Source organism: Tyto alba, unplaced genomic scaffold, assembly GCF_018691265.1.
Source record: "Tyto alba isolate M040663 unplaced genomic scaffold, T.alba_DEE_v4.0 Super-Scaffold_2, whole genome shotgun sequence".
Classification (NCBI taxonomy): Eukaryota; Metazoa; Chordata; class Aves; order Strigiformes; family Tytonidae; genus Tyto; species Tyto alba.
In genome coordinates, this window is record NW_024881282.1 from 49828692 (window position 1) to 49854513 (window position 25822).

The 25822-nt window shown below is 39.0% G+C and overlaps 1 protein-coding gene across 1 annotated transcript in view; it reads right to left on the bottom strand.

Annotated features, from left to right (window-relative positions):
* TRHDE (thyrotropin releasing hormone degrading enzyme) overlaps positions 1–25822 on the bottom strand; it is a 211814-nt gene that overhangs the window by 50435 nt on the left and 135557 nt on the right. The window contains exons 8-10 of the mRNA XM_042792960.1: positions 23105–23170; positions 20449–20636; positions 1205–1293 (exon numbers count right to left, since the gene is read on the bottom strand). Coding sequence (XP_042648894.1) covers positions 1205–1293; positions 20449–20636; positions 23105–23170 — 343 coding nt within the window. The remainder of the gene's footprint in view (positions 1–1204; positions 1294–20448; positions 20637–23104; positions 23171–25822) is intronic.

The window sequence follows — 25822 nt, forward strand, 5'->3', positions numbered from 1 at the left end:
GCAGGATCTGTATACTCTGACTAGAGCATGTTTCCCAGGTATGAAAATTCCTTGGATCCAGGTGAATTTCTAGATCATTGTATCACAGGAGCAGCATAAAACACGTTACATTCTGATAAGTTGCAAATGATCAGGGGAAAGAAACACATGCCTTATACCACTAGAAAGCTGTGATACTCAGTTTCCCACTGACCGTGCACCATTCATTTCTATTCCTACCGGCTGCTAAGATCTGTGTGATTATTATCTTTTAGTGACTTACAAAAGAGAAAAAAATGAAAAAGCACAGGCTCACACAGGTTTGACTCTTTCCTCTCTCCAGTTAAATTTCTATCAGGGCAAATGTCTATACCCTTCTAATTTTACAGGAAGGGGTCAGTTCTCCCTCCAAAGCCCATGTGTCAAGGGGATGCATGGATCCTTCTTTTCCCTTCCATATAATCATTTTATTCAAGTCTCCACATTTCTTTCCTCACTGTCTTCAACTCCAGTCAGCTGATGTAGCATGAGCTGCTAAGGAAACAGAGAAATATTTCAAATTTCTATGGCGGGATTCCTTTCTTAGGCAATAAAAACCACTGGTATCTAGCCCTAACTGTCCTCAGGACAGTAACTGTTATGACCATGTAGGAATTGAGGAGGAAGAAAATAAGTAGTAAGCAGAATAATGCACTTTTGAGGACCAGCATCTGGTTATCTAATAGAGAGAAGAAATACTTTGATAGATCAATAAGGAAACTTTTTAATGGCAGTAAACATTTCTTAGCCCTGGTTCAGACTATGGATTGGAGTTAAAAATGCCAGTATTCTAAATACTTTGCATTTACTAAGTCATACTCATCAGATGCTTTTCTATAAAAATATTACATTTAACTTTCACCAATTAATAAAGTGAATTGCATTCATCAATGATTTAATATCTGTTGCTAAATATAAAATACTTAGGACTTAGGTACACATTTCTATGTAGAAGCTTTTCATTATACTGTCTAACCTCTGCAATAATTATAAATCTTTCTTGCTGCTCATCCTTCATGCTTCCTCCATCCCTTCCCAACTCTCCTTTTTTATGTAATTAATTTCAAGTAGCTAAAACTGGGTGCAGAGCAACTAAACAATTATCTAAGATCAATTCCAAAGAAACAGTTGAGGAAAACACAAGTATGCTTTATGAGATTCCACTGGGAGGAAAGTTTATTTTTACCTGATTTGTTAGACACCCATATAATTGCCTCTGATGAGATGTGGCTCGTATTTCCTACTGCAATTGTTAATGGAATCTGCCACAAGTAGCTGCAAGACAAAGGAGGGGGAATCTAAGAACAAAAATACTGAACTGATTCTTCTCACAGCAATCAGGGATCATGTCAAAGAAATCAAAACACAATTTCAGTAGCAGTGTAAAGATGTGGATTCTAACAAGTTACTTTGATTTTGAAATGCATTTGCTATTAGCAATGAAACAATGAAAAAGTCATTCATCTTAAAAAACCCCTAAATTATATTTCACATTTTTCACACACTATCATCATATGAGGACTTTCTTAGCAAGGCTCTCCTAATTTAACAAAATGGTTCACAAAAAAAGGAAATAGTAATTTCCCATAGAAAGAACACTTTTTTACATTTACTTAGGAACAGAGACCTCTAGGTAAAACATGCTTTGATTTACAGAGACTCAAAAGTTTAAAAATAACATACTCTTCTAGCACCTACTTAAAAAGCTATGTTGGGCTTTCATAGCCGCTGGTTTATAAAAACAAAATGAATGGGATGGATCTCTACTTCTTTGCACCACTTATTATCATTTATGTGTACACAAACTGGACAAAACATGTTAGATATGCATTTGGAGATATATGGGTACAATCAGACCCCAACTTCCTTATAGGGTATCACAAGTTCTTTCTCATTTGGAATAAATGTTATAATTTACCTAAATCTTTTATACAACATCTTTATCTCAATAAACAGAAATTGACTGTATGAAGTCAATTTTTTGAGGGAGAGATGGTAAGGATGAATTGCTACACGTCTTCCATCATCACCTCTATTCCTCTACTCTCAAAAGTATAATTTCACCAGCCAGTGAAAGAACAGGCATTCCTTCATAGGCCTGCCACGTCAATGTGTACACCAGTCAAGGAGGGAAAGTACTCAAAACTGGTACAGGTGGTACCTTTGTCTAGGGAGTATGTGTGCATTTAAGCAAGGCAAGAGAATGGCCCCAAATCAGGTACCACTGTACACTACCACTTTGATACCAAATAAGTATATCATTTCAGACTGATTGAATTAAAATGGTGCACGGATGAGTGTGGGCAAATTCTTGATGTCTGCATCAGGTCCTCTCCTGCTAGTACACAGTGCTGCAAAACTAGCCTATGGTACTAAAAAAAATTGGGTTTTCTCCCTTCCACTTACTCAGAAGCCTGGTCCACTGCACTACAAACACCACCCGAATGTGCTACAACCGCAGTTGACACATGCTGGTTTGCAATGGTTGCCTCACAAGACCTGCCTTGCAGGCCTCCCTTGGGGGCTGGGGGAGGGAGAGACCCCTGCCCTGCTGTCCCTGCTGCCGTGTTCCCTCCTGGCCCCCCCCCACCCATTCACGAAGAGCCCCCTGCATGCACAGGGGTTTGCAGGGCTCAGAACAGAACTGCATGTGCCGGGAAACACTTGTCCATACATCAGTGATTCAGCAGAGAGGGGGAGATAATTGGAAAACTGTACAGCTGATAGAGCTATGAGTGACACTAGAAAGTGAACATGGCATTTATTGTCATACGGGAGAAGAAAATAGGTCCCATGTGATTTTGAGTTCTCTAAATGTTGGTATCATGACACGCTGTGAAAATTATTACATCTACTTGTGCACCGAAGACATGCTCCACAGGAGCACATGTTCTGGCAGACGCTTTCTGGATAATTAAGCTGTGGCTTTTGAAGATACTACTGCCTTTATCAGTCTGTCCACTCCTTCTGCTGGATGTTATCGCCCTCCATAGCACAGCCAGCAGAAAAGGAGGTCCCCTGGTGCATTAGCTTCTCAGTTCTCAGTCTGGGGTTTCACACAAAGTTACCTTAATTGTTGGCTTAACTAATATTTTGGACCATGAACTGGAGTAATGAGGTGAAAACGTGTGGTGTTGTGTCCTGCTGCTTCTGCTGCAGTGGCAGAAACTTCTGCGTTTGACAGGTGAGGGCAGTCAGGACATGCTGTGAAGTGATGCACCAGAGAATATTCACTACTCTCTTAAATACCTTATACCTTACTAGACACCCACCAGTGTTTCTGAGTCTGTCCAAAAAACTTCCTAGGAAATATATCCTCTTTAAAAACACACCCAGTTCTAAATACTAGGTTCTCCAGAATGAAAAAGATGCTGGGAAACTGTGATCAAGAAAAATAAGGTAAAATTAAGCATAAAGCTCACACATTATTTGAACGAAAAGGAACTTTAGTATATAAAAAAATTATAGAACTGCAATTGCATGGTATTTTTATGACTATTGAGATCAACTCCTACTGAAAAAGTTAAACTGCAAAATTCTTTATAATAGACATCTCCAGAAACCCATTTTTCCTATTTTACTGCTTCTGTTCTCTGTATGTTTATCTGCTTTCTCCTTCCAGTCCTCTTTTCATTCTTGATGAAACTTCTGCTGTTGTTGCAGAAGCAGCTGTGGCTAACTTTTATATGTAAATGAGGGAAATGTATTTGGCTCACCTTTCAATAATTTTCGTTAGGAAGACTTCTCCTGCACACCACCTCAGTGATCTGTTTGAACAATGGTCTCCAGGTGTGACTAGGAAGAAGCCAACTGTTCTTGTACTTTTCTATTGCACTCTTCTATTTAACAGAGAAAAGAGGAAAGAAGTGGCCCACTTGTTTTCCTCTTGCTTTGTCTGGGAGTAGTGCAGATCTTTCATTTATTCTTTATACGTTGGGAGTACCACCAATGTGCTCTCTGTATGTATTTGGCCAGGGAAAAAAAGCATCCTGTTCCACCTGGCCATCTGCTGCTTGCTGTGACAAACCAATTCCAGTGAAAATAAGAATCTAGCCTTGAGGGCCCAGTGACTAGGGCAGCAGAACTTGAAACAACCCATTTGGTCCTCCTACCCTCAAGAATATGCCTGCAGGAATTGGATGCCTGTTCAGGTAGCACACTCAGCCCCTGGGTAAAATGTAGCTATCCAACGTGTCCAATCTGCCCAAGATGCTTCTGAGATTCAGAGGGATCCGCACACAATGTCCCTCTAGATACAAACTTGATCACCTTAACAGGGAGGTAAAGGCAGATCACTTAATTGTGGGGCAACTAAGGGCTATTTCAGGATTTTAAGAAACCAGCTATGAGGATGAGGAGGAGAGACATCCAAAATTGGAACAGACATGGTAAATATGAACTGTTCTGAACATAACATTGTTCATCCATAAATGTCTTAAAGAGATGTAGGAAGATGGCATCTTCTTGAAAGATAGTATAAACAAACCTTATACTGTTAATTTACAAGTGAGAACCTGATAATGTGAAATAGTTAAATTTAGGTTGACAGGATAACATGCACAATTAAAGGGAATTCACTGGTGCATTGCTGCTTTTTTCTTTTTGTTTTGGTAACACCACATCCATGCATAATACCAAAGTGTGTTAACATCTCCATTCAGTTTAAAGAATAATCAGAGGGACTTGTTTGATAAAGTAATACAATCTTGCATCTACCAAGGTACATGCAATACTAGAAGCCAGCTAATTATGCTCTGCTTGCATTATATAGATTTTTTTGTCTTTAGAATTACATAATGACTACATAGCCAGTATTAGTGTACTTTATCTCATTCAGAAAATGATTGTATTTGTAATGAGTACTTTCTTATGGCTTGGCTTCCAACAAATAAGAACTGAGATGCCTTCATGGGCAAATTCTGAGACCATGAATTATTAAGCAAATATGATGTCTCACCCTTCTGCTTCTGATGAACGCTAATGTTGTAGTAACATTGGATTTTCAGTGGAACAATTAGTTGGCTTCTTTGTAAAGAGCTATGCAAAGCCAAGAAAGGGCAGTAGTTTATTTCCTCTGCTGACAAAACAAAGATCTCGGGTCATTAAAAAATAAAAGGCAAGGTTCCTGGAGTTTCAGATTTTGCACACCACTTCAACTACTAATTCACTTCAATGAACGTTTTTGCTGGTATGTTTTCAAGATTCATCTTCCCAGTAGCCATAATGGGTCAAGCTTCCACCCACTGCCAGTAGTGAACACCGTGTTCTTCCAGTGACACTTTTCTCCCCTAGATTCAATACTGAACAAAGAAGTTTAGCTATTCCTAGTCATTACTCAGAGAACAGTGAAGATATCTGCTCAACATTCAGAAGCTTATTATCCTTGGCTGCAGTATAAAGAGTATACAAGTAATGTGCTGACTTCATGTAAAGTGACAAAACGTCTGTACCTAAAATACCACAGCAGAACTTGGCTTACCTACTTTTTGAATGGGAGAGGAAGTGAACAACCACATTCTTCTCTATATCCTTCTGCTTTCATAGACCTCTGAGTTAAAGACTCCTAATCTATCCTGATGTTCTTTATACAGAAACTATACTTAATCCTTCTTTTTGTCCACCTCTCTATTTTTTCTATCTATTGTACTCTTCTCCAGGTTAGAAAGCCAGGTCAGCCCTCAGTGCTTTGAAGGTATGTCTACCATGGATTAAGAGTGGCATAATTCTTTTAACTTCTACACCCTTTACACTATTTTTAATGCTCCTTTCCTACTAATCCGTACTGTTCTATTTACTTGCTTGACTGTGTCTGCACACTGAGCTTATGGTTACAGAAAATTACTTACCACAACTTCAAGATCTCTTTCCTGAGAGAGAATAGTTTCTTCAGAACTCACCACTGAGCATCTAAATTAGGACTGTTTTCCCCACATGTATCACCTCATTATTAACATTAAGCTTCATTGGTCATTTTATCACCATGTCAACCAGCACTGAGGAATACTCCCGTAATCTTGGCAATTAAAATTCATTTTTACTACCCTCACAAACCTCGTATTACCAGAAAACTCTGTCATCTCACTCTTTCATGCCCTTTCCCACATGACAGAATAGGAAAAACTTCAGTACAGGCTTCTCAAGAATTTCATGGGTTATCGTCCTCCACTGAGAAAATCAACCATTTAATTTCTAACATTTTGCTTATATATCTTAACTGAGATCTTCCCTCTTATCCAAGTACAAATTACTTTCTTTAGGAATCTTTAATGAGGAAGCTGGACCTCCAAAAATAAATAAAGAACAGTTAAAATGGCAAGAGGCTAGATACGTCTAGATCTAGAAGATACCTATTAATAGTTTTTGATTACATACTTGGCTAGGAAATCAAAAGAGGAGAACCATGACAAGGTAGAACAACAATAATTTACAGAATTTAGAAAAAAAAAATACTATTTTTTAGTACACCTAGCAACAGAAGAATAAGGGACAAAATTAAAATGCTATTCACAAAAGCAAATTAAGCAGTCTGCCTCTTAGCAGGATATAATTAGCATGACTACTTTAAAGTGTAGTGGCAATCATTACCTTAAATCATAAAATGACTTAGGTGGGAAGAGACCTTAGGACATATAGCCCTCTGCTCAAGTGTGCTAACAGCACAGGAAGAGTTTCATTGTAGACAGAACATGAGATCAGAGGAGGATACACAGGCTGTACATTCAGTGGTATCACATGTAGTCAATCAAGTCATATGTGGCAAATGATTTGCCATCTGATTTTTTTCGAAATCCTTCCCATTGCAAAGCAGCCACAGAACTATTTTCAGAAAAGCCAAACACTAAAGGCTGTATGTACATTCAAACAGCTTCATAGGCTAAGAAATGAAATTGTGAATTGTCTAAATGATCACAGACTGGAAGAACTAATCATGTACCCATCAGCTGGCACTGGTGAAATCTCAACTATCATTCTTCTGTGACTCTTTTTCTGGGATAAATTCAATTGTGCAAAGTGGTGTCAAATGAGCTGCCATGGGGTACTTGAGACATCTACCACGGGCTGTAAGATATGGCAGTGCACCTAAGGACGCTCCTGCCCACGTAGTGGCAGCACAAGGTCAAGTAAGACACCTGAGGGCACCTCCAATGGCACCAGTCACCTGTGCAAGCAACTAAATGGTCCTCTCTATCCACCTGATGTTGACAATGACACCTTCCCACAATTAAACATGAGTTTCCCATGGAAACTTTTTCATTCCTAATTGAAAAAGGCAAAATTTCAAAACCAAGATGCTTTGAAGAAAGATAAGGCTTCAGCATAGATTTTCAAATATTTTAAAACAGGCACTGCTGAAACATTTTATAACTACTGCTTGAAATAAAAACTTCCAATTTGCTGATTCAAAATGAATTTCAGCTGGAAATACAAGTTAATTGAAGGGAGAAGTTAAAATGAGTGAAACTGAAATGTAAGGTACTGAATTTACAGAATTTAAATCAATGTTCTAAACCAATTTTCCCCCAATTTTTGCTTTGATTTTTGTCCTGATTCAGTATGGGGAAATGTTTTGATATGTTGAAAATTTCAGTGGGATGGGAATCCATTTCTTGCTCATCTGTAACACTTATTAATCTTTGTAAAGTATTTTGAGAACATAACAATCTAAGACTTCGTATCACTGAAGGATATGATTAAAGCTATTTAACACCGAAATAAAGTGAGGCATAAAAATAATTTAAGAGTAAAAAGGATGAAAAGAAAATCCAAGAGAACAACCGACTGGTTAAGACACTTGCCACCTTGTTTTAACCACCAAAACTTAATATCCAAACTGCCAACTCTGTCTCTTCAGTTAAAGATAGAAGTCTGGTACATCCAGAGTGGCTGAAGCTGAGAAACAGGGAGCAAGGACTTCTTGGCATTAGTTTCCCATCCTCAGCTCTCCAGAGGGAGAATGCTGAAATTTCATGTACACATAGACATATGCTTGGGTGAGCAATGCTGAGTCTGGGGAGGAGACACCTTCCTGGTGTGGCCCTTGCCAACAGTGACAACTGCTTGATTAGGTTAGGATGCTGACAGGGGCATTTCTTTCTGAGGAAATACCTTAATATGAGCTGTCCACATGAAATCATGTTGTTGGGATTGCAGAGACAAAAGAACACCAAATCAAAGTAATGAGAAATATGACCTTTTGGAAAGCAAGTAAGTCTTACAGAATGAAATGAAAACTAAGAATTAAAGATTTGTATTTTTACTTCAGTTGCATACTTGGCTGATCTGCAGAAACATACATAAATAGTGGCCAGTAAAAGCACTTAGCTGCATGGCTGCAAAGGTTTCTGGATAATAACCTAAAGCCTATTTTAAAATAAAGGGCACAGAAAGTTGATAACGTGAACTAACTAAAGGATAGTGTGAAGTCTGGACATCAAATCAGCATAACAGGAAGAGACTAGAAATTTCTCATTTCTTCTCCTTGCTAAGACAACTGCAATTTCTGTTAGCAAGAAAAAAGCAGGCCTTTGTTTTCAGTGAATTTTGAATATTAAGATATTGGAAGGTTGTTCAAAGATAAATTGTTAATGGAAAACCTGAAAGTGTGTTCAATTAATCTAAGAAATTACAAGCCTTGTTGCCATGATACCCAGAAGCATTTACTCCCAGGCTGAGAGCACAAGCAGATGTAAGGTGGTCAGTGGGAAACAAGTGAAAGCTGTTGAACAGCACAACAGCTTCAGAGCTTCCTACTAAAGAAAGAGATTATACATGAAGCAGATCTCAGCCATAACAGGGTAAAATCTTGTAAGCCACACTTTCCAGAAGGAATGTGTTGGAAAATATAATTTAAAAGCATCATAGAGATTTTCCCAGGTTATTAGACAGTATAGTATCTCATTCAGTAAAGAGTATTTCAGGTTCCAGAGGAAGCTCATATGAGTATCACAGGAAATCACATATTATTATTAAGTGTGATTCTACAAAGTGTTAGTTCTGTTTAATGGATAAGGAGCTGAAAATATATTCATGTTGTGAATATCATTCTCACAAGACCCAAGAACACAGAGATTTCATTAGATTTAATATGTGCCAGAAAAGTGATTGTAGGCTGTGCCCAGAGGCACAACACAACAGAAGATATTATTTCCGCTCTCACAAGTATTACACCTCCTACACTGAGCCAGGGTGTCAAGGGATTCCTTGTACCCTGTCAGCACAGAAGATGGCAGATAGGAAGGGAAGATTTCACTCAACTTTGTAGCAAAGACAAATACAAGACGATGAATGAATAAAGGAGAACAATTTGAATTAACTGAGACCAACTGAACATTGCTTGGAGGTATGTATTGGTCATCTGAATATGCCCAGTGTGATCTTAATTCTTAAGTTCAGAGTGAGAATTTTAGTGCAAGCAACAATGAGAAACAGGTGAAAAACACTGGTAAAGGTAACTGGTTATGTTGGATTTCCCTACAAGTGAGATGAAAAAAGCAGACAACAGCAGACTTTTTAATCAAATAAGAAGTTGCAATTAGCCAACTTGAATTCAGAAAGGACAGCACTTAGGGTTTTTTAACTGTAGAACGCCAGCTGGTGTCCAAATTGGACAGGGCTTTCACAAGTCCTGCAGATAGACAATTTCTGACACCAGATGGACAATTTCTGAGGAAAAGAAGAGAGCGAGACACAGTTAATGTGCCTCACTACATGAATTGTGGGATGCGTAACAAGGGTTTGCTGGACTTTAGCAAAATGAGGAAAGGAAATGGTGCTAAGGTTGAGATCCCGGGGTTCCAGGCATTCTGCCTTCACCCAAGACTAACAGACTGGTCAACAAGAAAAAGGTAAGCTAAGGCAAAAAAAAAAAGGAAAGATAAGTTAGTAACAGTGACTACACAACCAACTAGAAAAAGATTGAAATAAAAAGACTCTGGAAGTGTTCATTCCAAGATCATTCTGGACTATGCTGGGCAGAGGCATTTCCAGCCCCTTTACAAAAGCAAGGTAAGAATTTGGACTTTCGTGGATTCTGTGAATTAAAGACAGAGCTCCAGCACATTCTTTAGGGAGCTCTATCTGACTGGAATAGAGACTGTATTTTATTCATCCATGAGTCCACATAATGGAGTTAGAGTGCCATGTAATATACATGTCTAAGCAGATAACAGAACAGTAACTGAGGCACACGTTACTCAGAAATTAATGATCTTCCTGTTACTATTTATCCTGTTACTATTTATACTCAACAGTGTCAAAACGTAACTGAGCTTTTTGTATCAGTTTCTTCTTTCTCATTAATGCCTCATCTATGGAGGAATTCAACTTTTTAGTTAGAGCAACCTACCAACCAAAACACCCCAATGGGGTCAGCTCTTGATAGGTGCTGCCAGGCAGAATGGCTTGACCACCTGGTGGATCTGAATGGGCTCCACAACTGAGGTATCAGTCTTTGAAGAGTACCACAAGTTTTTAATAGAAGTGAACTTAATAGATGCCTCACAGATTAACAGAAACGAATTTGTAGAGCAGTATTGCCTTTTAACTACTAAGATTTACCTACTTTGTCTGAGTTTTTCTGACCAGATGTGTAGCTGGATCCACCTAATATATATTTCAGAGGGAAGCAAAACTTGGGGATTTGGAAGGTATTTGGAATTGTGGGCCTCTTATAATTTTGAATACAAATTATACTTGGCTGCATACATGGAGGGAACTATGGATAATGCCTATAGTTTGGAGAAATATTTATAATTGCATGAGAGGGTGACTAGGAAGCTTGTATTCTGGTCTTGAAAGATGCTAGCACTACTGAGATAACTTGCTTCTGTTGGTAAGCCTCTTTATTTGCAGTTCTGCCTCAATACAGCTGCTAATTTTATATATTTGTTTATTATGTATGACTTCATTTAGCAACTCATCTTTAAAAAGGTAACCATAATGGTATATTCTAAAATAAGAGCTGATAGTTGCTTCTAAGAGCAACTATTTCTAGGATAGATCATGGATCACTTTCATTTTTTCTAAGTATCTAAATACAAAGCTACGGAGGGAAAAGTATTTTCAATGCCAATACAGTATTGATAGAATGTATTTGAGAGGCATGTATTTTAATGCAGTCATTGACACTATAAATCATCTGCAGTCAGAACAGTGATTAACTTGTTTAACAGCAATGTATTACAGATGTGGATTTTGTGGTTTTCCTTTACTCAGCCGTAGTCCTAATTCTTCCTGGATTTTGCAACCACCTTTGGAATAAGTAAAACCTAGAGCTGAAATAGGGAAAGCAATTTACATTCTTCAGGACATTATGCTAAATATAATGCCCTTACCAATGCAACGAAACCACCAAGTCCCAGACGTAAGAAAAGGCTTCAGTACTGTAACAGCAGCAATAGCATGAAAGAGCTCATGTGTGACTCTGCACTATGGGACTGTCTTCAGATGACAGCATTCACATTCTGTTAGAAAACAGCTGCATGTCTTCAGCTATCCCATATAAACCCCTCTCTCCTTTGGTCTGATTGCTTTTTAAAGGGTTGACACAAAGTAATTTAAATAAACTAATTTGAATTAAATTACCCAATTTGAAAAGAAAAAAAAAAATGCATTGTCTGATAATAATATAATATTATCTGATTACTAAACCTTCTACAAAGTTCTGTGTAAGTTTAGCATAAAATTTCATACCAAAATAAATTATAAATCAGGTGGTTATAAATATTATGGGGCTCTCTAGAATTGACTCATTTCAGTGTCAGTGCTAGCAGAGTACCTCACTAAATTTAGAAAAATATTGTGGGCAAAGAACAAACACTACAATTTTTTTGCCAGCACATGCTTTCTCCTCCCTGCCTGACGTTACATTTTTACACTAAAACACAAAAGGCCCCATTTTCCAAAGTGACAAGCAATTCCAAGTGCTGAGTCAGAGACAGATAGAAAGAAGCTGGGTTTAAGTAGTGTTAAGTGCCTATTTTAACAGCTGCCTCTTTACTGTCCAACAAAGGCTCTTAATCTGTCTGACATCCTTTGTTCTGTCTTGCACCAGTGCAAAATTTCCTTGCAGAATTGCACACGTGGTGCTGATCATGGAAACCCCACTTCTATGTTGTCCTTTACCCATAAGCATAGTTCCTTGACTGCAGAGTGCAGATCTGAGATTTCTCAGAATGGAGTGTAAGGATGTGTTATGGGCTGAGGAAGGACACACACACACCTCCCCCAGCAGGAATACAAGTAGCACTTTAGCTATGCCTACAATCTTCTAATATGTTTTCAGAGACTTAGTGCCAAGCATTTTTCAGTGTATTCCAATGTTCAGTTCTAAGTTTTCCTCAGAACATTGTGAATTTAAGCAAGATTAAAGTATAATTCCTATGACAGTCTCTCTTTCCTCAGTAAACTTTTCTAAAAGTCCCCCACAAAAGTATCTCCTCCATAAAATCTGAGATTTTACTATTGAGCATGAAGGCTCACATACAGAGATAAGGAAAAAAATCCATTATCAGCAACTTAAGAAAGGAAAAGCAAGAAGAGGTAAAAAAGGAAGCACGTTAGTAGTTTCATCCTCTGATCTACAATGGGGAGTCAACATCTCTGATTTTTACAAAGCCAAGAAAATATGACATTTATCCACCTTCATCCCTCCCATTACCCTTGTCTCTGACAAATGCTGCTTGGGCTTTCCCCAGTCTGCTCTTTACTTCACTAAAGCTCCCACCTTCTCAATATCTCTGGTTCTCTGTATTTGCCTATTCCAGCTACACAACTTCAATGCTCCCAGCTCCTGCTCACGTCTGAAGCCTGCTGCACGGTGTTCCCTTTCGTTTTCCCTCCCGCTGCATCTCAGGCAGCTCCCCACCAGCACTGCTGCCCTGATTCTCCTCTCTGCCTTGCCACCTCACTCTGAATTAAAACATAGTGCTGTCCTCAAGTACATGCTCCTTCCCTCACCATGAAATTGATTTAAATAGAGCTAATTAACTAGTTTGGGTATCTAGAAATTCCTGAGAGTTAGTATTAGCAAATAAGATGAGGAAAGTGACAGTGTGCAGTGATAATAAAATACAGCAGCAGCTTTTCCAGGATACAAGTGCTGCCACCACACAGGAAGCAATGACACAATACATGAATTTTGTAGTCTTTAGCATTCTGCAAATTCTAACACTGAAAGTTGCCCATATTCTGCATGCCACAGCATCCTGGAAGTTTGCCTAGTGAGAAGCGTTTCTCACAAACAGAAGATGTGAAATGGTTTTGAAAATAAAGTGTTAAATCACAATTGGCATTTGTGAAATCTTTGCTAGCCGCAAAATCTTGCAGAAGGGACATCAGAACAGATATGTGCAGGAACAAATTTTATGAGCACTTTCTATTCTGATTTAATATTAATGCAACTATCAGAAGAGCCTCTAAAAAATAGAAAGGCAAGACAAAAGACTGGGGACTTTCTAGTGGCTTCTACAGAAAAAAAAAAAAAAAATCCTATTGCAGCAGGCAGTGCACAGCACAAGTATTGGGCTGGCAAATACCAGCATCCAGTGGCAAAGGCAGTTCTCCCACCCGTGACCTTCCAGGGCAATCAAGCTTCCTTCAGGTCACTCACAGAAGCAGTTCTTCTGAGTGCTTGCTCAGAGAAGCCGCACTCTGCACAGCACTGTCCTCTCTCAGGCTGCTGGGGTTAAGGACTGTCCCTGTCCACAATGAAGGACAAATTCGATTGGTGTCATAGAGCTGTCCTCTAGAGAACACCAGTGTGCATGTAAAGAGAAGGAGCTCCCCACGCTTTCTCATTCTTCTGTAAAAACAAGTATTTTCAAGTCCCTGCTTCATCAGAAGAAAATCTGGTTAAATCAGTATCTGGCTGTGTTCACACACAGTACTGTGCTCCGCTAAGGATTCTTGATTTTTTAATCTCATTCCTCTTAATTCCATTTCCTCTGTACCTAATACCAGAACCTTCCTCTCTTGGAGCCCATTCCCTTCATAGTTACTATAGCTGATATAGAGGCACTCAGGTCAGTCAGGATGAACCAGGGCACCGTATCTACACTCCCTAGGTAGCAACACAGAATTGTTTCTAGTAGAAATGCTGATATAAGCATAATCTTTCAGATATAGTAAAGATGAAAGGCAAAACCAAATAACACTCAAAGGATGTGGGAAAATAGAAGATTAGAGGATATTTCCCAGAGACAGGGAGGTGAGTACTTTTTCTATTTATATTTTGTTAGCCCTTTTTCCTCAGCTTATGGAACAATATTTGTCTATATTATTGTCCTTTTTGTTACATAATTAATACTGCATACGCTTCATTATTCCACAATCGCTCCAAGAAGATCTCAAAGATACTTATCAGCGTTCCCCTTGTGCTCCTAAAATTTTGTTTTGTGTTTAACCAGCCCCTCATCTGGTAAGTGGACAGAGAAAGTTCCCCATCACTGCTCAAGTGATAAAGTCATACAAATAAGTAAAAATACACATGGCAATATCCAAACACAGATAAGCTTTTACTATTCAAATAATTGTCAGTAAAGGGACAAGCACAGCCCTCTGGAAAGCCTGAATAAATGAGCTTTGTGTACAAAATTCAAGAGACTTGAAGGGAAATAAAATTCTGCAGTTAATCCTTCATTTTGGAGGGGAGTGACTGCTGAGCAGCTCTGCTGCCTGTTGTAAAGCCTTTCAGTTGTCATAATTACTACATGGTGTTAGACCCATGAGTCCATACAGCTCTAGTTTTGCTGGTCATGTCCCTGGCTTGCACCACTCAACTGATTTTTCCCTAGTCCAGCCCCGTGAAGAAAGGCACAGAGGATTACCACACTCCAGCACATATGAATACTCTGTCTGTATCCCAATTTGTACCTCCTCCTTTCTTCTCTTTCCTCACAGCTAGCTGTGTTCAATGCCTAGCAAGACATTTCCCTTTAGGATATTATCATGAACAAGCAGAGATTAGCTACAGAAACTGTGTGCACGATAAGAACACTGTACAAGTGAGTATTACCTCAGCAACATGAACTTAATTATTTTGATAACATTGGAAAGGTTATTTCTCCACTTTTGAAGAGACAAGTTCAGTGTATTTTTAAAAGGCGAAACTTACACCCATAAACAGAAAGCTTTGGTCTGCTCTTCCATATGGTATATAAAATGTTTATGGATTTCATCAAAATTGATCAGTTTATTGTCTAGACCACATATTATTTTTCATAAGATTTCTTGTCATATCTGTGAGCCATTCTTGTAATGATGGATGAGACTGGTGCCTTAAAATCATCATTTTCTCTGTCAGCAGGGAAACCCACTGAACCCTGTCAGATGGAATATCACCTCCTCCCCTGTAGCCTTATAATGTAAGGGCATAATCTGTTTTCACAAGGGTATACAGGAGTCCAGGATTGAACATACACGTAAGTAAAGGACTGTTATTTGGGGAAAGAATATGAATTATACAGTTATTACAAGAGTTTAAAACTTTTGCTTGGATATGCTGAAGTTGCTACTGAAACATTGTACCAACCACAGGCTTTGACATTCAAATCACAGCCAGTGATTTTGGGCCTTCTGAGGAATAGTGTTCCTAGAAACAGTGTCTGTCATTGTTAGTTTTATTCTCTCACAAAATGAGAACTCTGGATCATGTGAAGGTGTGTCAAGTAAAATCTATGTTCAGTTTGCAAAGATGTGAAATTGCGTAACTTCTATAATTTCAGGCCAAATGTTAGAGTTTGCATGCCATACAGTCAATTTTATGCACACAAATAAATCACAGTTTATATATGTATGTCCCTTGAAACACATTTTTCTGCAGTTAGAATGGAAAAAGGAGAATAAAGAGTCCAACTGTACATGAGATGTGAAAATCAACTATAAGTAATCATCCTCTTGTGCACTAGAATTAAAGATGCTTACAGTAACAGACTGGGGAGAACTAGGAGTAAGCCACTGCCAAAGTTATCACCAATTTTCACCTTTACCATTTATCACTTAGAAAAATCTGCTTGCTGCTTCTATATTCCTCTATATGATTTCAGAGAGAAAAAGTAAATATGCTGCTTCACATTTAATTTTTAACAGTTAATTGCTGCATAAATACATAGCACAGAGCACAGACATTTCATAAAATTAGAATGGTTCTGAAATATTCAGCTGCCTCTATTTACATTTCTTATGCAGCAGATACATCTAAAAGACCTACTCTGAAGTGACTCTTTCTAAAGGAAGGCAAAGTTAAATTTGCCTAGAGAAGGTCTGAAGCAGAAGTTTAAACTCCTTATCACTTTGAAGGCAATAGAACTGACATTTATTGCTGTGCCCTGCCAAACTACAGCCCCACCTCTGGATAACTAAAGACTATATGGCAGATGGATGCTTTAAGAGCCTTCCCCCGAGTCTTCCAGTGCATATCGTGTTGTCTGTTTAGATGATAAACTCCTGGAAAGGCCTGGACCTGTACATTTTTCTGTGTTTTGTGCAGCTCTACTCTTTATGGTGGTTAAAATTATCATCACGATTAATCCATAGATAAACTACCCTAAGGAAGCCAATGTTGCCTGCCCTGCAAGAGCATGGTCTCAAATGCAGCATAAATACCATTTGCTTCCCATTATTTACAGTGCCTATTGTGGTTCCCCAAGGAGCCATGTGTCCAACACCTAATTCATGGGTCACACAGGAGAGATGAGCACTGACTTTATTGGACTGTGAATTAGGCCACTAATACGTAACACCCCCAAAGCCTGCAGGCTGACGTTATATATGTGTATATATATACACCTCTGTGCCTCCCACATCTACTTGTGCTATCAGGCCCCTCAGAACACCAGTAAACCCTTGCCAACTTCCTGACCAAAGCCAGGGCAGAACCAGCCAGAACACTGCATTTTGCAATAGTGCTGAGCATCTGTCAACATGCTGTTTCCATCGCAGTTATCACCCTTCTCTGTGTACTTGTACAAAAACTGTTCCCTTTGAATCATGTCACACAGACTTCAGCTCTTGAAATGTTAAAACCCAAGGTAATGTATCATCAAATGACATAACATTGATGTGATTTTTCCTGTCTACTACTTTCACAACAATTGAAGCAATGGTGACTTTTCCAATGGAAAAAAAAAAAAAAAAAAGACAAAAACAAACAAACAAACAAACAAACAAACAAACAACAACAAGAAAAAAACAAAATAAACCCCACAACCTGAAAAAGATGATGGCAGAGACATTAAATTTATTTTCAGTATGTCAATCTTGTTTTTTACTTAAATTGGTGGTATGAAAGGACATTTAATCATACAGAGCCATCATGCATACCAAGGCACATCTCCCTGTGGGCAGGGCACCAATGTCTAGAGTGTTATAACACTCTAAACACTGATATGTAAATAAGCCACAGAACTTTAATGTAAGTTCAAGGATGATTTTTGAAAGGTGAACGGCATAGGTAAGTTTCACTTTTTGCTAAGTGTATATGGTTCCTGTTCTTTGATATTTATACTTACATAACATGACTTTCAAATAACTTCAACTGGAAAGTACCAAATTAGCTCCATCATCTAAACTGAGTGGAGTAAACATCCCATACGTAACGCCTTCCTCGGGGAATGGGTTTCCTTCCCATTTGTGGTTAAAAGAACATGGACACACAGAAAAAACAAATCCAAAGAGGGAAGAAAAAAGGAAAGAGACGTGCCAAAGAACGTAGACATAATATGTACTTTACTGCCTGTTAGGACAGTAAATTCCTGGCAGGGCTCATGCTGATTAAATCTTATTTCCAATGTTTATAAACTATAATTGTGATAAAATCTGTAGACAAAATCTCCTAAGAAACCCAGTATAGCTTGCCCTGCTGGTGTAGAACACTAGCCTTCTACATACCACAAGACAGTTTGAGTTCTGAATTAATCTCACATATGAAAATAAAACTAAGCCTAACTTCCATCTGTATTGGGTTTGCATGGCCAGGTTTTGGTAGCGGGGGGGCTGCAAGGGTGGCTTCTGTGAGAAGCTGCCAGGAGGTTCCCCTATGTCCAACAGAGCCAATGCTGGCCAGCTCCAAGACAGACCCACAGCTGGCCAAGGCTGAGCCCAACAGCAACAGTGGCAGCACCTCTGGGATAACATATTTAAGAAGTGGGGAAAAAACTGCACAACTGCAATTGCAACCAGATGAGGGGAATGAGAATACGTGAGAGCAACAACTCTGCAGACACCAAAGTCAGTGAAGGAGGAGGAGGAGGCACTCCAGGCGCTGGAGCAGAGATTCCCCTGCAGCCCGTGATGAAGACCATGGTGAAGGAGGATATCCCCCTGCAGCCCATGGAGGTCCATGGTGGAGCAGATCTCCACCTGCAGCCCATGGAGGACCCCACACCAGAGCAGAGGGACGTTCCAAAGGAGGTTGTGACCCCATGGGAAGCCCACGCTGGCACAGGCTCCTGGCAGGACCTGTGGCCCCGTGGAGAGAGGAGCCCAGGCTGGAGCAGGTTTAATGGCAGGACTTGTGACCTTGCAGGGGACCCGCGCTGGAGCAGTCTGTTCATAAAGGACTGAGCCCCATAGAAGGGACCCACGCTGGAGCAGTTCATGAAGAACTGCAGACCGTGGGAAGGACTCACATTGGAGAAGTTCGTGGAGGACTGTCTCCCATGAGAGGGACCCCATGCAGGAGCAGGGGAAGAATGTGAGGAGTCCTCCCCCTGAGGAGGAAGTAGCACAGAGACAACATGTGATGAACTGACCGCAACCCCCATTCCCCATCGCCCTCTGTCACTCGGTGTGAGGAGGTAGAGAAATCAGGAGTAAAGTTAAGCCTGGGAAGAAGGGAGTGGTGGGGGAAAGGTGTTTTATTTCTCATTACCCTACTCTGATTTGATTTGCAATAAATTAGGTGACTTTTCCCAAGCTGAGTCTGTTTTGCCCATGACAGTAATTGGTGAGTGATCTCTCCCTGTCTTTATCTTGAGCCATGAGCCTTTTGTTATATTTCTCTCCCGTGTCCAGCTGAGGAGGGGGTGTGATAGAGCAGCTTTGGTGGGCACCTGCCATCCAGCTGGGGTCAACCCACCACATCACCCCTGATATTCCACCTTACAAAACACTTACACAGCCAGTAGCCTTTACTCATGAATTACAGCAGCAGTTACTACAATCAATTCTGAGTACCTAGCAAATCTATTTAAGAGAGTCTCTAGAATACTTAAAAGGCTTGACTTCTGTTTTAATCTCTGTTTTTCTGAATAGCAAAATCTACTCACATTACATTACATGTATATACACTTACACAAAAGAAATTTTCAAATGAATAAGGGAGAATCAACCTAATGGTGCACTGAACTGTGAGTCATGAACACTTGTAAAAGTCCATATTCACTTGTTTTATCTCTTTTTCACAAAGGAACTCATTTTAGCCCAGAACTTAAAACAGATGCTTAATACTCTGCTACATTGTTCCAATACAGCCAGAAAAACAACTATTTATTCTGTGTCATGTTTGAGTTCAATAATATTCATATTCTAAAAAAGGGCAACGAACTCCTAAAGATTTCCCAACAAATGTAACTATAGTTTTAGGCCTTCCTCAATAGGAATATTCTGTAAATTCCAGATGTATCAATCGAACTTTGGTATTAAATTTTACCTTTAAATAATTTAAATCTACTGGAGCAACACAGAATACTCAAGGTTGACAGTGTGCACTCTTTCCTGCTGAGCATGAATAGGTGAACACAGATGCTTCTAAGGCTATCTTGTAATTCTCTAGCACCAGCTCTATATTATTTGCTTTAAAATATGATGCTAAAACTGCTTTAAGCAATGAGATGTGAGGATTCCTCAGCATCAGCCAGGCATGTCAGCTTGTCTCTGGGGTGAAGGAAGTATGTGGAGTCAGCTGGGAGGAGGAACAAAACAACTTAAGAAGTGTAAAAAGGGTAGGGGCAGAGATGCATAAGTGGCTGTTGATTTCAGCCAACGTAACAGTCCCTACAGGACCAGTTCAGCTGGCTTCAAAAATGGAACAGCTGGAACCCCCTGCCTCATACAGAGGTCCAGATCAGCTCTTGACTGCTTCTCAAGTCAAGAGAGGTATTTATCTGACACATGGTTACATCTGCCCAGTCAATGTATGAGCATGGAGTAGTCCTCTCCAAAGAATTACTCAAAAAGAAGTATCAGACCTTCCAACCACATCCCAAATAACTTCATGGAGTATGACAAAATCAAAAGAAAATGAGAGAAAACAGATGTGTGATACAAGACATAACACATAGTCACAGAGAGAACTGTCAGTATGCAAATGGGCACATTAAAAGCTTTATCAAGCTCAGAGATTTCTAAAAAGCCATCTTCATAAAAATACATACATGAAGCACTTAAACAACTACAGCATCTTGCAAGATATTCATTGAGAAATATAAGTACCTGTTGTCTCCAAGGGCAGGATCCTTGGGTTTAGCATCATTATCATAAACAAAACGCTCTTGTGAGATCACTATGACACTGTCTGTAGTTTCATTTCCCAAGATAGTGATAACAGGATAACCCATCTGTAGTGTCCACTGATCCATTACTTCTTGGATATTTACAGATTTTCCAACCCTTTTTAAAGCCTTCAGGAAAAAAGAAAAGTTTCAATATGCTGAAGCAATATCATCATCCAACATATAAAACTCTTTTTTTTTTTTTTTTTTCTCCCAGAGACCATAATTAGTTTTAGAGGTTTAAATAACCATCACACATGCACACACGCATGTTTACAACCAGTATGCACACACTACATTATTTAACCAACAGTCTCTGTATATCTTGGAAGCAAACATTGAGCAATCTTGCCAGACAGGAGAGTGACAGTCAGAAAGTCATGTTTCCCACATCAGTCATGCACTTTTATTGTAACAGAAGAAACAACTTGCTTTACAGGGTTTTAACAAGAGCCACAGAAATATTGGGAGGCTGTCTCCAAAAGATATTCTTGATCAGCTAAGGTTAAAGATGACTCAGTGTTAGCTGATCTAGGGTTCCTACAATAAGGCATATTCAAATGACTTGTTTTCTACAAGCATAGAGCTTCTCTGTTCTGAAAAATCAAATGACTAGTTATTTGAAAATACTGTCTCTCATGTCCAAAGTGAGGCCATGTATACAAAGGTACCCCCAGCTCCTTCATAAACTGCACCTGTCAAAACACACAGAGGATTAATGTGTTCATATCTGATACTGTATGTTAACAAAAATGCTGTTTTACAAGAGGATTTTCATCTGAAACAAAAATAGGTACTATAGAATCATGGGAGATGAGAGTGTGTATGAGAGGAATGATAGGCATCATTAGTTCTTCAGCGACTGAAATATCCCTAGCTGCCAAACAGTCCTAGATTACACACTAAGCAACCTCTGATGAATACAAGCAGAACCCAGCAAGAAGTCTTCAGAACTGAAGATGCAATTGTAATACATTAGGAACAAATGTGCTTACAGGTGAGGCAAACGGAATTATTAGCCTTAACAATAGACTTGAGCATACAGTATAGCCACAGTGATTATGGACCAGAATACAGTCTCATTTTTGTTCTATTTTATTTGCTGTGGGTTCTGCTGCTCTTTCAAGATTATGTGCATCCCTCTGACCTCCCATTGCCTAAAACTCTCCTACATGCTTTAACAGAGGAAGACAGCAGGTGAGAAGCAACAAAGACTTTTGCAGTGGCATTCAACTTCAGATTAAGACACAGATTTAAGAGTGTGACTGTACGTTACATGCCTTAATTCTCATTAACTGTCAGTACAGACATAGGACTTGGTTCGGTTGCCCACACACAGGTAGCTAATGTCATCTGACCTTGACCTGACACTCCAGAAGGGTACATATTTACCCACAGATCTTGTGTGAAATCGATTAGACTCAGCTGAATGTTTTGAACACCCTACTGCACCTAATCTGCACTATCTCAAGTCCCTAGTCAACAGTCAGTGGTTTGGGTTCATTTTAAAATAATCACGTAGTGGCTAGTCAACTGAATTGCTCTTGATGGTCTGCTGACTGTATTGCCTAGATTTCTGGGACTCCAGTTGTTTCTATTCATGAACTGTCAAATGAGATGTCCTAAAATATTCAACACATCCTTGTAGAACTGGTGGACCTACAGCAGGCATATTTATGTGGCAGCTGGAAGCCAGGCAAGATAAACTAAGGTAAATGTTGTTAAATGTCTATGAACAGGCAACTGAACCCAGGCCTCATTGACAACATTTGAGGCTTGGACACCTAGTTTATGTGTATATATATGCTTATTTAGATAAATGTAGATGTCTTGACCTGCAGCTGAATCCCAGTTTTGGTGTTGGTAGTTGCAACTGGATTACCATGTTTACACATGGCTTGATTTGGTACTTGTGGCCAAACTCTCTGACTGTACTCTGCATTGGCTTACACTGTCTTTAGTCTGGAGTACCCAGACTAGATCTGTAGGTAAGGAATTCAGGCATGCTTGGCTCACTTGTGAAGATTAGACTCTGCCTTTACAGATCCCAGGACTAGGCTCTAGAACCTCAAGCCGAGCTTGGGCAGAGCAACCGAAGGGAGCATGGACATAGCAACTGTAAGGCTCTATCTACATCATGCCAAATGTTACAGTAAATAGTTACCTGTTTAAACCAAACTTTAAAGCTTTAATAGTTTTGTCCTTCAAACAAATCATAACTCCATACAAAATCACAGACACACCTGATGCAAATGCCAAAGCTCAGCACTTTCATGTGCTTTACAGCTTATGGGCCTCAGCGTGCTGCCACTAAAGTCAATGATAGCAGATTCCATTAAGCATCTTTTACTGCACATCAGTGATACAGCACAAGCAAGGAAATATATTCTAACATAACAAAGAACAGAAATGCTGCAAAAAAAAATATTTTAATGTTGCCACTAGGTTAACTCAAATGGAATTTCTTTACATCAATTTTTATATTTGCTCTGGGCTCCAAAGATCTCAATATGCACTATTCACTCCTAACCTCACCAAGAAAAATACCACAATAAATTCCTGTTTCTCCCTTAGTGCAACAGATTAAAGCATTTTACCTTTGACAATGTGTTCCAGAGATCATTTCTGGCTGCATTGCCATACTTGTGAATGGTTAAATAGTCCTACAGAAATAAAATAAAAATACAAATCAGTATTACTATACACAAGCCAAACAACTAGAGCTGTGAATCACTGCTATTAGAAGTTAAATCACAGTGTTTGCATTTGCCAGAAATCTAGAAATATAAAGTATGTTCATCTTAAGGGAGTAAATAAACAGTTTCTTAATCTAGTTTACAATGAAAAAATTGTTCCTAAAGATTTCTTTTACAGCATTCAATGCTCTTCCTTTTCTGTGTAAGTCACTCTATAAGCTAAATATTTTGAATATACGTTTAAAATACTTGTCTAATCTCAGAAGGGGCTCCTAGGTAATTCTTGGCAATGAAAGGAGAAGCTGCTGAAACACAGTTCCAGTTGCTATTTTAGCAGGTCATTCTGCATCTGGAGTCAAAAATTTGCTCACTCAGATGACAGCTAGATTTGCTACAAAAGATTTAACTGAACAATAACTTACCTGAACTACAAACTCTTATCTTGGGAGATCCTGGCACTTCAATGTCAAAATACATCGTACTGTCAACTAGGGCTGTAACAGGTTATCACAGAGGCTCTCCGTGACAGGGAGGGGTGGAAGAGGGGTGACGGGAACCAAACTCCATGCTTACACACAGGTACCTACATGTGTGTTTTCATGACATATGTGACTCAGAGTCTGAGAAGGTTATAAACTGAATGCTTTCACTTATTCAGCCACAGTTTCAATGACTGAGGGTCCATTCTTCTCCCACAGCAACAAGAAAGATAATTCCTGATAAGTAATGATGCTATTAAATTAACTTCCCCAGTTAACAGTTTAAGCATATGACCAGGCTAGGTCTGTGCTTTTCAGGCACAAAACACTTCCGTTTTTTAACAATATCTGGAGAGACAACACTGTTAGTTTCCCAACATCCTATGTCCCTAGACAACAGCTCATTCAATTACTGAAGTGAAATTCAGCAATCATTATTTGAATAACATATATTTCAAGCATTCTGATTGGAAGAATTACATGAAAAAACACATCAGAGGTTGTAAATCAATGGGTTCTCCTGCATTTGAATTTCTACCATCTCCACTTTACACAATGGTAGGAGACAAACCCTAATTTATAGCACAATGATAAAACTGGGACGAATTTGCTGACTCTGTTATCTGTGCTTTGTCTGAAGTAAGATACTTTGGGAATAATTAGTATTTGGAAAGCAAATTTTCCGATACACAAATTGTAGCACCTGTGACAGATTCAGCTTTTGTCAGCCAACTCATAGTACAACAAGCAGCAACTCCCATTTAATCACAGGCTAGGAAGGCTAAATGAGAACACTGACTCTGTAAATGCAGTGCTGAGTCTTAACAATATCATGAGACTAACTTGGAAAAAAGACAGTATTATATAGGCTGTACCTATAGCACACTGTGCTTTCATACAGAATCATTTAAGGCACAGTGAAATATTCAATAGCTTTCAAAGCTAAAGAAGTTGAATTGCAAATTAAAAAGCTAAAATAGGAATAAACAAAAGTGGGACAAGGTAAATAAATAACAACAAATATGTATGTGCATTCTAAGCTGTACTAGAAAATGCTGCATGTATTGGTTCTGAGAGTTGCTTTCAGAATTGTTACACAGCAAAATAAAATGAGTGGAAGACTTCAGGACCTATTCCATCCAAGCAATAATCTTGTTTACCAATCCACCATTAGACATTAAATTTGACTTTTACATTTTGCATTCAGAAAGACCGCAAAAAGATCAAATGCTTCTGCCCTTTTCTTTTGTTTTCTTCTCCCAGTACACAGATTGGGAGGTTTAGATGTGGTTCATCACGCAGTTAAAAATTTATTATCCTCCAATCTAACATGTTTATCACAGAAAGGAAAACAAAAGGAATCCTAACATTTACAATTAAATAAGAAAATACAATTATAAACACAACATACTAGTACAGTCCTGGGACCATACAACTTAATCATCCTTTTTTTCATTATTTCCTGAAAGTTGCATTGAGACCATATACATAGCATCAAACTAGGGGTGTTATTGAATGCATACTACACAAAAAGCAGTCATAAGGGACAGTGTGCAGCAAAATATGCTTCCAGTAGTAAATCTACATTGCAGTCCAAAATCTGAGTGCACTTTCTACAGGCACAACAGCAAAAGGTTACTGAACCAGTTCTCATCAAACATCCTCATATACCAGTATCCCATTTTCAACAATAACCAGTAGCAGACACCTCGAAAGGGCATAGAGAAGAACAAGCATGCAGTGATACTTCCCCAATATGCTCTCCCATCATCCAGCACTCCATGGCATAAGGAATCCTGAGCAGATTAGTATCTTTGTATTTAATAGTTGTCGTCTGTTAATTTGGCCAGTTGCTTTCTGAACCCATATAAATGTTTAACATTTGCAACACCTTATAAAAAAACATTTCCCATTTCAGTGATCTGCTGGGTGAAGATGCTTATTTCAAACATCTGCCTGTCATCTGGTTTCATCTGCTGCTCCCTAGTTCTGGCACTAGAAAACACAGTGCATTGCTGTTCCTCACTTCACTCTCCTCAAGCCATTCATGCTTTTACAGATCCATGTTGTTCGTATATGTCCTCATACCAGAGCTTGGTTTTATACTGAAAACACCAGACCCAACCACTCCCAGCTATGC